Source organism: Danio aesculapii, chromosome 7 (genome assembly GCF_903798145.1).
Source record: "Danio aesculapii chromosome 7, fDanAes4.1, whole genome shotgun sequence".
Taxonomy (NCBI): Eukaryota; Metazoa; Chordata; class Actinopteri; order Cypriniformes; family Danionidae; genus Danio; species Danio aesculapii.
Genome location: NC_079441.1, coordinates 72,725,538 through 72,740,047, shown reverse-complemented (window position 1 = coordinate 72,740,047; position 14,510 = coordinate 72,725,538). Strand labels below are relative to the sequence as shown.

General features: G+C 41.4%; 1 protein-coding gene across 1 annotated transcript in view; it reads right to left on the bottom strand.

The window, feature by feature from the left end:
- Window positions 1-225: 225 nt before the first annotated feature.
- The window catches only part of LOC130232525 (adhesion G protein-coupled receptor L3-like), a 242,469-nt gene continuing 228,184 nt past the window's right edge, over window positions 226-14,510 (bottom strand). The window contains 1 exon segment of the mRNA XM_056462477.1: window positions 226-4,994. Coding sequence (XP_056318452.1) covers window positions 4,162-4,994 — 833 coding nt within the window. The 3' untranslated portion in view covers window positions 226-4,161.

Below are 14,510 nucleotides of genomic sequence, written 5' to 3'. Positions count from 1 at the left end.
CCGAGGCTCGAACCAGTGACCATTTTGCTGTGAGGCCACGGTGGGTCACTGTGTCACCCATTTGTACAATTTAATGACCCATATTTTGGTTTTATGTTTAATTATTCAAAGTGTCACGTCAAAAGAGCGTCTATTTGAATAACACACACACACACACGCACGCACACACACACACACACACACACACACAATTGACACAGCCAGCGCTTCTCTGCTTCACTCTGTCAGTCATTTATTTGTTGGCAAACAAGTTTCACTGTTACAACAAATATTAGTGAGAGGTCATTCAACCACAGGAGAGAAGAAACAATAATAAAAAGCAGGAACAAAAGAATAAATAAAATCAATATCCATATCTGTGATCTGCGATGATATTAAAACAAACAAAAACCCGAAAACGAAGCGTGCCGCATTCGTCTCTCCTCCAGACGCCTCCCAGAACAGTTCGCGTTGACTTCAGTGAAATAAATAACCATCCATTCTCCCCTACAGACAGAAATAAGCAGATCTCTGCAGTCAGATCATACAAAGACTCGTGTGTATCTCTGTCACTCTCTCTGAATGACAACACACACACACACACACACACACACACTGCAGTTGATATCTCCATCCCAGAATGACAGCATATCAGCATGTCGGCCTTTCTTTTCATCACTCACCTACATCTGCTGTCTATAAATCAAACATTATTCATCTATCCTCTCATTTTTTATGTCTACCTGCTCATTATTCATCCCGAAATGAAGACGTGAATGTGAAAGATATAATTAATCACCAAAAAAAAAACTGAGAGAGAGAGAGAGAGAGCGAGGGATCAAAACCTGTCGTTGAGGACGAGACCAGAGAAAGGAAATGATGTGAAATCACCATGGTTACAGAAGCGGAGGGCGTAGGAACAGAATAAGCACTATCCTGTGTAACACACTAGTGTCTGTACATTTACATAGAGATATTGTAGAGTTCTCCGGTATTAGTTCTTCCCCCGCTTTCCGATATTTGTTATTAACACAGCGACGAACAGAAATGGCGCGTGATCTCGAGCGAGAGTGTGTGGCGAAGTCTCGTTTCTTCAATATTGTTTCTCTGTCGCAGCTAAAAACCGTGCTGCTTTTCACCACGTGAGAAGAAGACGAAGAAGAAGAAAACATTTTAAACGCAAATATGAATACAGAAGGTATTAAAATAGTCTCGGAGTCACGCTGATTGGTGTTCACTAGATGCACTGAGCTACTGAACAATGTTTTTTGGCAGTTATTTGTATTCCTTCAGGGTTGCTGAGAGTACAAAAAACCCTGGAAAAGCTCGTGCTCCTCACAAGGTTATACAGCAAAATCCATCTCTGGGTCCGTTTTTTGCTTTTAAGTAGAAGAGCCCGATCGAGAAAATCAAAAGAAGGTCTGTTTTCATTCCTCAACAGGCAAGAGTACCCATAATCCTACTCCTGAACAGAATACAAAACGCTCTCCTCCCAAGGTTCGTTCCTGTGGTTCGTTTCCCTGCGGAGGACACGTAGAAGCAAACGTAAAAAACCAACTGCGGACGACGGACAGAAAGGTAAGAAGAGCACACGGAGCTCCGGATGTCACTAGCTGTGTTTCCATCCAATGATGCGAATTGGAGTTGTGCGCAATGCTGGAATATCGCGTAAAATGTTTGCGAATAAAGCAGCGCTTCCGTCTAACGAGTCAAAGAGAACAAAATCTTCACTTATTGATCAACTGGCACCAAATATTGATCAGAGAAATGTAGTTGAGCACGTCTGGAGGATCCACTGTGGTCTTTTTTCTTCTCTAATAAATGAGTCGCGCCTCAGAAGACGACGACGAAAAGCAATGCGGTGGCTTTTGGAGGCTTGAGACGCTCTTTGGGAGCACAGACAGATGCTCAAGACAGCTATAATAATAATATAATAATACTGAAGCACTGTGATGATGGACTGACGGATAAGGGGATTTACAATCAGCAAAACAACATTTCACGAGTTCCCACTTTGATATGCTTAGCGTTTATAGCAGGTTTGGCATGCTGTCCCGGGAGAGAACCCTGAGCTCGGAGATACTCGAGCCCAGGGCTCCCGCCTGGTCAATAAGCATATAAGAGGATCCGAGATCAGGTAGGTCTCGAGAGCTCTCCCTTAGAAAAGGGAGGGAAAGGAGGAGATGGGATGGAAGGGGGGATTCTTCCAAAACGAAGATAGAGCAGTAGGGATACAAGGATCCATTTATAGTAAACTAGGATCACTCTGATTGGGTTATTACTGATTACAGATGAGAAGCCAGTCGTGCTCAATCATATCACGTGCTCCTCTGGAAATTAGTTTGCGAAACTTCGCTTCAGATCTTTTACAATGTGTTGGTTTGTCCGTTAATGCATCCCATCACGCACACTTGTATCATTAAATGATTAGAAACTAATAAACTAACATTAGTAACTAATAACATTTTGGTTACTAATAACCTTACCTCGACTGTTTTTGATTGCAATCCAATAATGTGCACCTTTTGTAAAGCTGCTTTGAAACAATAATTATACGGGGTGTAACAGATCACACTTGATCCGTAATCCGTACAGTTAACAACCCACTTTTTCGGAATTAATACATTTTTTACTTTTAGATTAATCTTAAACTTGTAAGGATCACAGAGAGATCGTCTCTTGAGTCACTCAAATCCCATTATATGGGATGTGGTGGGTTTCTTAGGTTATTAAAGGTGTTTTCTGTCATTGCTTGTTTAGCCTGCATTAATGCATTCAGTGTAAGCTGCACGATTAACCATTAAAAGATCGAGATCTCAACACCCACGCAACTAAAATCATAAATGATGGTGATTTGCATATGTTCATTAATCCTTCCAATCGCTGCATTCGAAGCTGTGTTTGAAAAAAGGAACAATCTAAGAAAGAGATTGAGTCTTTAGTCTTTTGTGTGAGTTATGATGTTACAGTCAAATAATACAGGAGTACTGGGAGAACAGTTTATAGTGTAGATATAACCGGTGAAGTTTACGGTAAAGAGTAAAATCACCGTCATGTGAATTTAACTTGATGCTCAAAAATAAAAGTTGCAGGCAGCAGTTACATGATTTAACCAAAAGGTGGCGACAACCAGCCATCAAAAATACACCACTGAATAATTCCTAAAAGATGATCATCTAGTAATGAAACATGGAGTTTTATGAGTGAATAACTGATCCATTTATAGAAAATGAGACTATAATTAAATGTGTTGTACAAATGATCATGTTAGATGTCTACATTTAGTGTTATCAGCAACAGTAGTAGGAACAGTGAATTTTTCACAGTATCCCTGCTGAAAAATCCAGCTTAAACCAGCCTAGGCTGGTTTTAGCTGGTTAACCAGCCTGGTTTTAGAGGGGTTTTGGCCATTTACAGGCTGGTTTCCAGCCATTTCCAGCCTGGTCTTAGCTGGTCAGGCTGGAAAACGACCAGCTAAATCCAGCTAAAACCAACTTGACCAGCCTGGTTTAAGCTGGACATAGCTGGTTTTGGCTGGGCTCCCAGCCTTTCTAGGTTGGTCAAGCTGGTTTTAGCTGGTCATTTTCCAGCCTGACCAGCTAAGACCAGGCTGGAAATGGCCAAAACCCCTCTAAAACCAGGCTGGTCAACCAGTTTAAACCAGCCAACCAGCCTCGGATCATTTATTTTCATTCAGCTGATTATTTCTTTATTTCATTTTTAATAAAAATACAGCTTCTACGTTCTGTTTGTTAAAACCAAAAGTGTCTTGCAGGACTGTTTTTGTAATAAATGAAAAGCAAAATACATTTGTCTCCTCCCCTTTTTGGCTGATCCGAAAAATGGTCTGATCCGTGACTACAAAAACCATAACGTGATCCAAACCGTGAGATTTGTGATCCGTTACATCCCAAACAATTATTGTGAAAAGCGGTATACAAATAAACTTTGAACCCTATCCATTCCAGCAACACTCTTAGATGTGCGTATTTTTATTTATGTGTGTTTATATCATCCTATATGCACATATTTATTTATTATTCGATAAAATAGTTCTATGCGCATTTTCATCAAGCAATTTTTTATGCGATATTCCAAAATAGCGATAGAAATAGGAGGATGGAAACACAGCTATTGCGTGATGAGGATGAGCGGAGCAGAAAGTGTTGCATTTGGTGCCCTCTATAGGCTGGTGACCATGTGTGCAGGCTCCTGCGGCGTTTCTTCGCCAGGCGAAAGCTCATCTTTGGGCGGGACGATAAATCCATCGCTGCTGCCGCGGCCTAGGTGGTAGTAGCTATGCAGCTGGTGCAGATGGTTGCGTGAGCCCAAGTTGGGCATGCTCTTATAGTACACATCATCTGGTTCCCCGGTCCTAGGCAGCGTATGTGTGTCGCCGCTACGGGGCAGCGAGTGTGTGTCGGAGCGCTCAGGATCGGGCAGAGTGGGCATACTGGTGTAAAGCGAGTCTCTCTGGGGGGACGGAGTATCTTCAGTTTGCTCCTCTGTCAGCAAAGGGAAGAAACTCTCGCTGTTTTCTTGAGGAAGGCGCCGTCGTGAGGAGGAGGCGGAGCTGAAGGTTGTGGGAATATGCCGTGGTGGTGGAAGCAATGGTGCATTGGATTCCTCTCTGATCAGCTCCAGTCCTAAAGCGTCCTCGGGAGGGAAAGAAGCCGAGTCGTCTAAGCCTAAAGCCAGATTGACGGGCAGCATAGGCGAGTCTTTGACACCGCCTCCATTGCTGACTTCGTTTACCAGCTTGTTCATGAGGTTGCGTCCGTGCTCGGCCGCGCGGTCGTGGTTGTTCAGGTAGGTGGGCAGGTAGTTGGAAGTGAGCTCTTTCAGGATCCGTTTCTCCAGCGTGGTCTCTTTGTGAACGTTGTACGTGCGGTCGATGATTTGCACGCAGTCGCTCATGTAATCGGCGCTGGCCAAGCTGTAGCTGTTGCCATGGTTACCATTCAGTGGTAGAGTATCCATGGCACTTGTATCCCGAGCATTGTTCAGGATTCCCTCTGCAAGATGGAGAGAGGAGTGATTAAAACACTTGGTCTGGTGCATCTGTAAGACCGACATGCAAGGCGACCCGCTGAAACAACCCGAAAAACTAAGGCGGAAATTAATTGAGCTCCAAAATGAATGCTATCTTGGGTATTGGATTCATCACAGTGGGTTCTAGGCTGGAGAATTCACTGACTGCCAGAGATGGTGATGGACTTACCTGGTAAAACACATCTTTAGTTACTCAAAGTTCTCTCACATATCAAATAACACACGAATCACTCAGCAAAGCCGGCAAACACAACAAAAACACAACGCACAAACACACACAGAAATACACCACAGCTAAAGCAGATGCTTGGCATGTAAAAGCTTTTGACAAACCAAATCATGCTGGCCTTTATATAACACTCATATATATTTTAGGTACAGAGAGAGCAGCATCTCCGCCTATAGATTTCGACTAATTACATTGGTATATTATTGACATCTTGATGTTAAATTTGACATAATAAAGTGCGCGAAGGATGACCTGCTAACACTCTCCCACAGCGGTACAACAAAATGTGGGAGTCTTGTTTACCAATTCTTCTAGTGAACTCAGCATTGGTTTTACTTAATGGTGGCTCAGACAAATATGCTAATTTTAATTGGGGCGAAAAAAATAAATGAAACGAGATTGCAATACACCAAATTGTCCACAAATGCGTTACTTTGCGTTGATGAAGAGTCGAGAAAATTAGGTTTTGATTTTAATGAGGTTGAGAGTGCTCTCTGATTACAATATTGACTCTTAGCAGTAGGGCGATCGCTACGCTTTTAAGGAAAGAGTAATAACGTTAAAGCAAATTACATTTGGTAAGCAATGTTTAGTTTGACTCCCATACTTGTCTCTCTGTAGGGCTCTTAAAGGACAGCATGGAAAAAGGAAAGAGAAAAAAAGGTACAGGTAAGCATTCACAGTGACTGCTCAAAGAGAACATGCACACAGATTAATGAAGCGCAGGTAAACGGTTACGCTCAACCCCATCGTTCGACCTCTCGAATACAGACACACACCCCCGCGTCCTCCCGCAATCCCAGGATGCACATGTAAATGCTATAAAATTGTGCTTTAGAGCTCCCTGAATGTCTGGAGGGCGCAGAAATGGGCTTCTGTCTCCATTAGCGTCCAGCTCTGAACGTGGTTCCACAGTCAGACTTGTATTCAGTCAGAGAGTTATTGATCGGGCTAAAGAGGAACATTAAAAGTGGCCTGGGATCTATTCGTAATTTCGGGGCTTTTATTGATATTAGATTTCAAGGTCGCTACAATGTTGTCAACGTTAGATGAAGAGGTTGTTATCCTGAGCTCGCCCCCCTCTACTCTGACGTCTCTGTCTCGAGAGCCTTTTGAATTCTTTTAGATCTGTGCATTAGTGAAAGGTGGTGGTAACAGGTGGTGATGGGGAGAACGTGGTGAAACAGACAGACAGGACGAGACCGGAGCGAGACAGCTGCATGCAGAGATGCATTACTGCTAACAGGAGACACCAGGCCTCCTGCGGGCATCTCAGCGGGAGCGCCCAATCGAGTCCTGTTCTAACGTATGAAGTCTCACTTTCAAAAGATGTTTTCAGCCCTGCTGAAGCATGGAGTCACTGGAGAACTGCGACAGCGCAAAAGCATCTAGTGCCGCTGTCTCTCTTTGGCATGGGAAGCATTCGATTGACATGTCTTCAAATGAGCGGACTACATGTCTTTTGATTAGGCATCAATGCATCTACTAATTTCTGTCAACTCAAGCTTATTCTGCAATGCCAGGCCTCCTGCAGACATGGTGCATCTTAGTGTAAAAGATGAACAAAGTCTTGCTTTGCAAAGACATTTTCAGAAGGGACAGAATCATGTGAAGTACTGCAAACATCTAGTGATCGTCTCTCATCTGCATGAGAAGCATTGGATTTGCATGCCTTCAAAAGAGTGGACTAGGCACCAATGCATCTACAAATGACATTTCTGCCAAGATCATTATGAGATATTTGATACCATTTCTGTTCAATCCTGCTTGTCCTGAAATGTCAGGGTTCCAGCATGCATCTTATCATGAGAGCGCAAATGCATCTCAGCATCAAAGATGCATGCAGTCTTGTTCTGAAGACGTTCTTGCGTGCAGCGCCACAGAATCATGGAGTCACATACAGCAAGTATGAAGTGCAAAAACATCTAATGCATGCTTTCGATGGGCATGTCGTCAAATCATGGATCGTCTATCTTTTGATTAGGCATCAAATGCATTTACAAATCTGTAGTCACATTTGTGAGATACTTGATACAATTTCTGTCAACTCAAGCTTATTCTGCAATGCCAGGCCTCCTGCAGACATCTTTGCATGAGATGTGCATCTTAGTATAAATGATGAACAAAGTCTCACTCTAAAAGACATTTACAGAAGGGACAGAATCATGTGAAGTACTGCAACACGGCACAAAAAGATCTAGTGATCGTCTCTCTTCTGCATGAGAAGCATTGGATTTGCATGCCTTCAAAAGAGTGGACTAGGCACCAATGCATCTACAAATGACATTTCTGCCAAGATCATTATGAGTTATTTGATACCATTTCTGTTCAATCCTGCTTGTCCTGAAATGTCAGGGTTCCAGCATGCATCTTAAGATGAGAGCGCAAATGCATCTCAGCATAAAAGATGCATGCAGTCTTGTTCTGAAGACGTTCTTGCCTGCAGCGCCACAGAATCATGGAGTCACATACAGCAAGTATGAAGTGCAAAAACATCTAATGCATGCATTCGATGGGCATGTCGTCAAATCATGGACCGTCTATCTTTTGATTAGGCATCAAATCCATCTACAAATCTGTAGTCACATTTGTGAGATACTTGATACAATTTCTGTCAACTCAAGCTTATTCTGCAATGCCAGGCCTCCTGCAGACATCTTTGCATGAGATGTGCATCTTAGTATAAATGATGAACAAAGTCTCACTCTGAAATACAGAAAAGACAGAACCGACACACCACAACAAAAGTGAGTGACAGTCTTTCTCCTCAATGAGAAGAATTAGATGGCATCTCTTCAAAAGAGTGGACTATTTGTCTATTAGTTTAGCACCAATGCATCAATCAACTTGCATTCAAGAGATATTTGATAAAATCTGTCAACTCATGAGGCCTACCACTCCTCTTAGTATAAGAGATGCACAGAGTCTTGCTCTGAAAAGACTTTTTTTCATGAAAGACAGAAGCATGGGTTCAGAGAAGTACAGCACAAAAACATCCAGTGTCTCTTCTCAGCATTAGACTCTTCTGTATTTTTCAAGAGTGGACTTGTCTTGTGCTTATGCATTCATGCTTGTGAAACATTGCAATTGTCTCAATTCTGATCAAAAGAAACACTCTAGTCTTACTGAGAGTGCGTCTATGTTTTCAAAAGCATCAGTCTTGTGACGTGCACAGAAATGTCTGGTGTCACCGTCCAAACCCTTGCTCTTGTGCACCATTCTAGTCTGATGGGTTAGCATGTATTTCATGCATAAACCTGCAGTGTAAATCAGAGATCACGGAGGACCTCTGTCCTTCAGGTTGTAGCTCCATCCTTAATAGAACAGATCTTTGTGTCATTTTTAAGCAATCCCGAAGGTATGGGTTATTGATTAGTGATGGAGCTCTGCAGGTCAGTGGTCCTCCAGGACCACAGTTGCCTAGTCCTGATGTAGATAAACAAGATTTTATGCCAGGCTTGTCCTGAAATACCAGACCTCCAGCAGGCATCTCAGCACGAGGTCACATTTCAGTCCTGTTCTGAAAGAATGCACTAGACATATGAAGCCCTGCAATGAAAAACATCTTTTGTAGCATGCCAGGCATTCTGCAGGGTTTGCAGCGAGAGCACGTGTTATATTTGTGCTCTGAAAACACTCAAGGCTTACAGAGTGCTTTGCATGCAAGGAATGCACTTCTTGTTTTCAGTTGCATCAGCAAAGAAAGCATGCAACCGAAGTGTCAAAAGAGTGCACCACTTTATTTCCATAGCACTGATGCATGTGCAATGTTTTCAGTCACGTTTTTATCTCGATGAAAGACAATGCTCGTTCTGAAATGCCCGGCGCTTAAGCATGAACGCATGATTGTGGATGTATGAAGCCTTACTGAGTGTTTTGCATGCAATGAGCGCATTGATTGTTTTCATTTGCACAGAGTCTGCCGTAGCTGTCCAAACTCATCTGCGCGAGACACATTAGCGTGGCCCGTCTTCAATAGAGTGGGTGATTCGATTCTATTCTGCAATTAGCCACTAATGCACTTAACGACTGAGTCACATTTCTGTCATGCCACCAAATGTAGCCATCAGTTATTTTGGTAACACTTTAGTTTAAGTCTCAATTCACACTATTAGCTACTGGATTATTATTAAGATTTCAAGTACTTGGAAGTTTACGTATAGCTATGCCCACACGGAATCTGCACGCACAGATATTTAGCCCATCATTGAGTGTGTGTATTCACTTGTGCAAATGTGTGTAAACTTATATCTTTAATATAACTTCAGTGATAATATTAACAAATATGAAAAGTTCACATGATTTATTTACAATACAGTTTGTAAAGTAATATGTTCAGTCTTTTGGTAAATATATGAGAGTCTTGCTTTGTTTACCAAATAAGTGGATCTAATTGGATTTGCATTGTAACAATTAAAGTTATTAAAGGTATTTTTTTTTATTTCATATCATAAGTTTTTAGTGATGATCCTCCCAAAATCATACCGCATAAATCCGCAGATATTTTACAAAATTCTGCGCAGAAATAGCTAAAAATATCTAGCAAGATTCTGTCTGGCCCTACTTATGACGTATGATCTTAATCTACATACGTAATCCTACCCTATATCTAAACACAAGTACCTTAATAACCCTCAATAAGCTGCAAATTAGTGGTTTGTTAATAGGGTCACGTCAAGCCAAAATGTATTTCTACTGTATATTTAGTTGTGCCAAAGAGCATCACAAGAGCAACACAATACATAAGACCAATATTAATGCATGCATTATATGAGAAAACAACATGAGGAGGATAAAAAATATGGAAAAAATTAAAATTAATCTTAAAGGGGACCTATTGCGCCCCTTTTTACAAGATGTAAAATAAGTCTCTGCTGTCCTTGGAGAATGTATGATATGTTTCAGCTTAAAATACCCCACAAATAATGCTTAATAACTCTCTGAAACTGACCCTTTCAGGCTTTGATTAAATCGTGGTGTCACTTTAAATGCAAATGAGACTGTGCTCTTTTGTCAGAAGAGGGCGGAGCTACAAATATGTGTGTGTCAGCATAGTGGCAGATTCAAAAGCAAGACTAACGTCCTATGGTAATGAGGGAGAGATGGTCACTAGTGGGCGGAGCTTTCCCCCTTTGATGACACGTACAAAGAGAGAATGTCAATCAAAGTGTTTCTGCATATCTACATTAGATGACGCACATCCTGTTGTTGTCTATTGGAAGGAATGCGTCAATAGAGCCGCCATTTTAGTACAGGGTAGCACTCCTTTGAAATGAATGCGAGACCAAGGTGCAGTGGAGGACTGTGGCCATACAGAGCCAGAGATGGATACACATATATACATATATCTATGATCGGGAGTTTTCCCGGTGGTCAGTATGCAAATATTATTTTAAATTACGGTTAAATTACGGTCCTGGGAGCACTGTACAAATATGGCGGCGCTATTGACGCATGCTCAGGGTCCGTATGCGATATCTAGTGTGTATATCTATGGTTTTTAGCAACTCTGATTAAAAAAACAAGCTAAATTTAATACTTATTTACCATTAGAAGTTGGTTATATTCACATAATAATGTTTAAACCCCAGTTTTTGCCAGATAGGTTTCTTTTAATCAATAGCCAGCGAGAGGAAATACGATTTGAGAGCAGTTTTAAAACTGGCCAGCGAGGGAGCAAATCTCACAGGGCGAATTTACATTAAAATAAAGTGTTACCGTGCTTTTTTAAACGTTAAAATTGGGAACCACGCGCTACTACAGATCATACCAGACAAAAGACAAAGACGACCGCAGACAAGTTCAGCTGGAAGCCACATAGCGGAGCCCTTGCCCACTTCACATACACACATCACACACACATCACACTGAGTTAGTGCACAGGAAGAATGCAGCACACCTTGAGCGTTGTACATGCTGAGCGTGGGGTTGTTATAGACGGCTGATTCGCCCAGTAAGGTGTTATAGGGGTTGTTAGAGGCGTGTGCGCGCAGCAGAGAGTTTGGGATGAGGTGATTGGCCATGGCACCTGATGCAGCCGCACAGATGGAGAGAAAAACACAGAGAAGATCAAACAAATGCAGCAACAATGTTAGCATCCTTATCATACAGATGCCTCATCAGCCGCCGCAGCAGAAAACAGCAACACTTTCCACAAATGTTAGCATTCGTTTCACATCAGAGTCTCCGACAGTGAATGTACAGGATACATACATGTATATGCACTCTTTTCACAAGACTGTTATGATGATTTTAATGGTCAACGTTATCTGAAAGCCTTCAAAGTTTTTAATATTTCGATTTTGTTTTGGTCTGTTCGTTGTTACAGTGCTTTGTTGAAGAAACCAGTCCGCGTTTCTAATGCATTGCTTCTAATTGGGGTTAACTATGGTCCTTAACTAGGGCTCATCTAGATTTGCTTGCATTAATTTACTCCTGAACATTGACATAACCTTTCAGAAGAGATGCTTTGATGAAAAGACTGACAATATGTTTCTTTCCCAATCAAATGCTCTTCAGAACGTATGAATGTGACAGAAGAAAGATGCATCATGCTTGGGTAAATCATAATTATGAGATAAGAGCCAGTTATGACAAAAATATATACTTTATTTAATAATAATGTCATCTTTTTGACCCTTTTCTAATGTTTAATTGACCCTTTTCTGATTTTTTTTTGTCTTAATTTCAACATGATCTCATAGTGACAGCAGTTCATAATTTACAATTGTGACTTTGATTCAGTATCTCATCATTTCTGTCTAATATCACGATCAGCCCTTCATCTCAAGTGTAACTTTTTTCCACAATTTTACCTAGTTATAAATCGTTAGTCTATTATTCATCAGGGGTCACCACAGCGGAATGAACTGCCAACTATTCCAGCATATGTTTTACGCAGCGGATGCCCTTCCAGCTGCAACCCAGTACTGCGAAAGACCCGTAAACACTCATTCACACACACATTCATGAACTATGGCCAATTTAGCTTATTCACTTCCCCTATAGCGCATGTGTTTGGACTGTGGGGGAAACCGGAGCACCCGGAGGAAACCCACACCAACACGGGGAGAACATGCAAACTCCATTTAGAAATGCCAACTGACCCAGCCGGGACTCGAACCAGTGATCTTCTTGCTGTGAGGCCACAGTGCTAACCACTGAGCCGATTTATTTAAATTTAATTAAACAGTTTAACTTGTCATAAGTTTAATTATGTTAAAATGATTTAGTAATCATGACTAGCAGTATGACCCTTAATAACAGTATATTATCTTATTATTAATGAATGAACATCTCAATTTCACAGTTGTCACAGTTTTAACTAGTCAGTATTTCATATTAATCACAAAACAATTGAGTATCTCATAACTTCAATGATATAAACTCACCGGCCACTTTATTAGGTACACCTTACTAGTAGCAGGTTGGACCCCCTTTTGCCTTCAGAACGGCCTTAATCCTTCATGGCAGAGATTTAACAAGACATTTCTGAATATCATCTGAATATCCCGGTGTGGTCTTCTGCTGCTGTAGCCCATCCGCCTCAAGGTTGGACGTGTTGTGTGTTCAGAGATGCTCTTCTGCAGACCTCGGTTGTAACGAGTGCTTATTTGAGTTACTGTTGCCTTTCTATCAGCTGGAACCAGTCTGGCCATTCTCCTCTGACCTCTGGCATCAACAAGGCATTTGCGCCCATAGAACTGCCGCTAACTGGATATTTCCTCTTTTTGAACCCTAGAGATGGTTGTGCGTGAAAATCCTAGTAGATCAGCAGTTTCTGAAATACTCAGAGCAGCCCGTCTGGCACCAACAACCATGCCACGTTCAAAGTCACTTAAATCCCCTTTCTTCCCCATTCTGATGCTCGCTCTGAACAGCAGCAGATCATCTTGACCATGTCTACATGCCTAAATGCATTGAGTTGCTGCCATGTGATTGGCTGATTAGCAATTTGCATTAACGAGCAGTTGGACAGGTGTACCTAATAAAGTGGCCGGTGAGTGTCTCTCATCATTATAACTACCTAATTTTGAATTGAACTAGTCACAAATTCATCTAATCTGGTAATGACTACTATAATTTTAATATTTTGTTTCCTCATAATTATGACTTTTTGTCACAGTTGTGATGCCATAACTTTACCTCATGACTTAGCATCTCAAAAGTTAACATTTTTATCTAATAATTTCAATTTCCGTCATAATTATGATTTATCAAAGCATGATGTTGGCATACAAGGAAATTATCTCGCTGCAATATCATCTATCGAACCGCTGACTATCAATATTAGGAAGAAAACGTCACATTTCACAAAAACAAAAGCCTGCTGGCTCTCAAAAATGGGATAAACACTTTTGTTTTGATTCATACAAATGTTATTTTCCGCAGGACCGAATTTCGAGACAGAACTCCTCTGGAAGGATGTGAACATGCTAGCGTGCATTAGCTTATACTGACAGATACATCTCGCTAAGGCACTCAGTCACGAAAATCATCCCCTACTCATGTAACAAACTCTCCTCCATCTTCTTCTCTTTCAAGACAATTACTGCTGGACTGAAATTGCCTGCTGTGAACCGTCTTCCCATTATTACGCATAATCTCTCAGCAGGCCCACACACAATCTGAGCACACCCGCGTTTCCACACAATTGGATTAATCGATGAAGTTCTACATCTCCTGCGCCTTGCATGTTTGTTTATTCAGTTTCGGGCTTATTTGATTATGCTTTATTGTATAATACTTTCAGCTCTCTGTATTTTGACACTTTATTTATTTAATATCTATCCATTTAAAATAACACAAAGTTAGTATTAATATAAATGTTACCTCCCCTATTAAGGTTCATACCATTGCATAAAACCGGCAGATAGATCTACTATAGAGGGTAGCTGAATTGCTGAAGCTTTTATTATAGTATACTCATTGTTGGGCAATCTACTTGAAAAATGTAGTGAGCTAAGCTATTAGCTACTCCAGTGTTTCCCAACCCTGTTCCTGGAGGCACACCAACAGTACATATTTTGTATGTCTCCCTTATCTGACCCATTCGTGTCAGGTTTTGGGGTCTTTTCTAATGTTCTGCTGAGTTGATTCAGGTGTGTTTGATTAGGGAGAGGTTGAAAATGTGTACTGTTGGTGTGCCTTCAGGAACAGGGTTGGGAAACACTGATCTACTCTACTTACCCTACTGAAAATAACAGCTTAAACCAGCCTAGGCTGGTTGGCTGGTTTTACCTGGTCGACC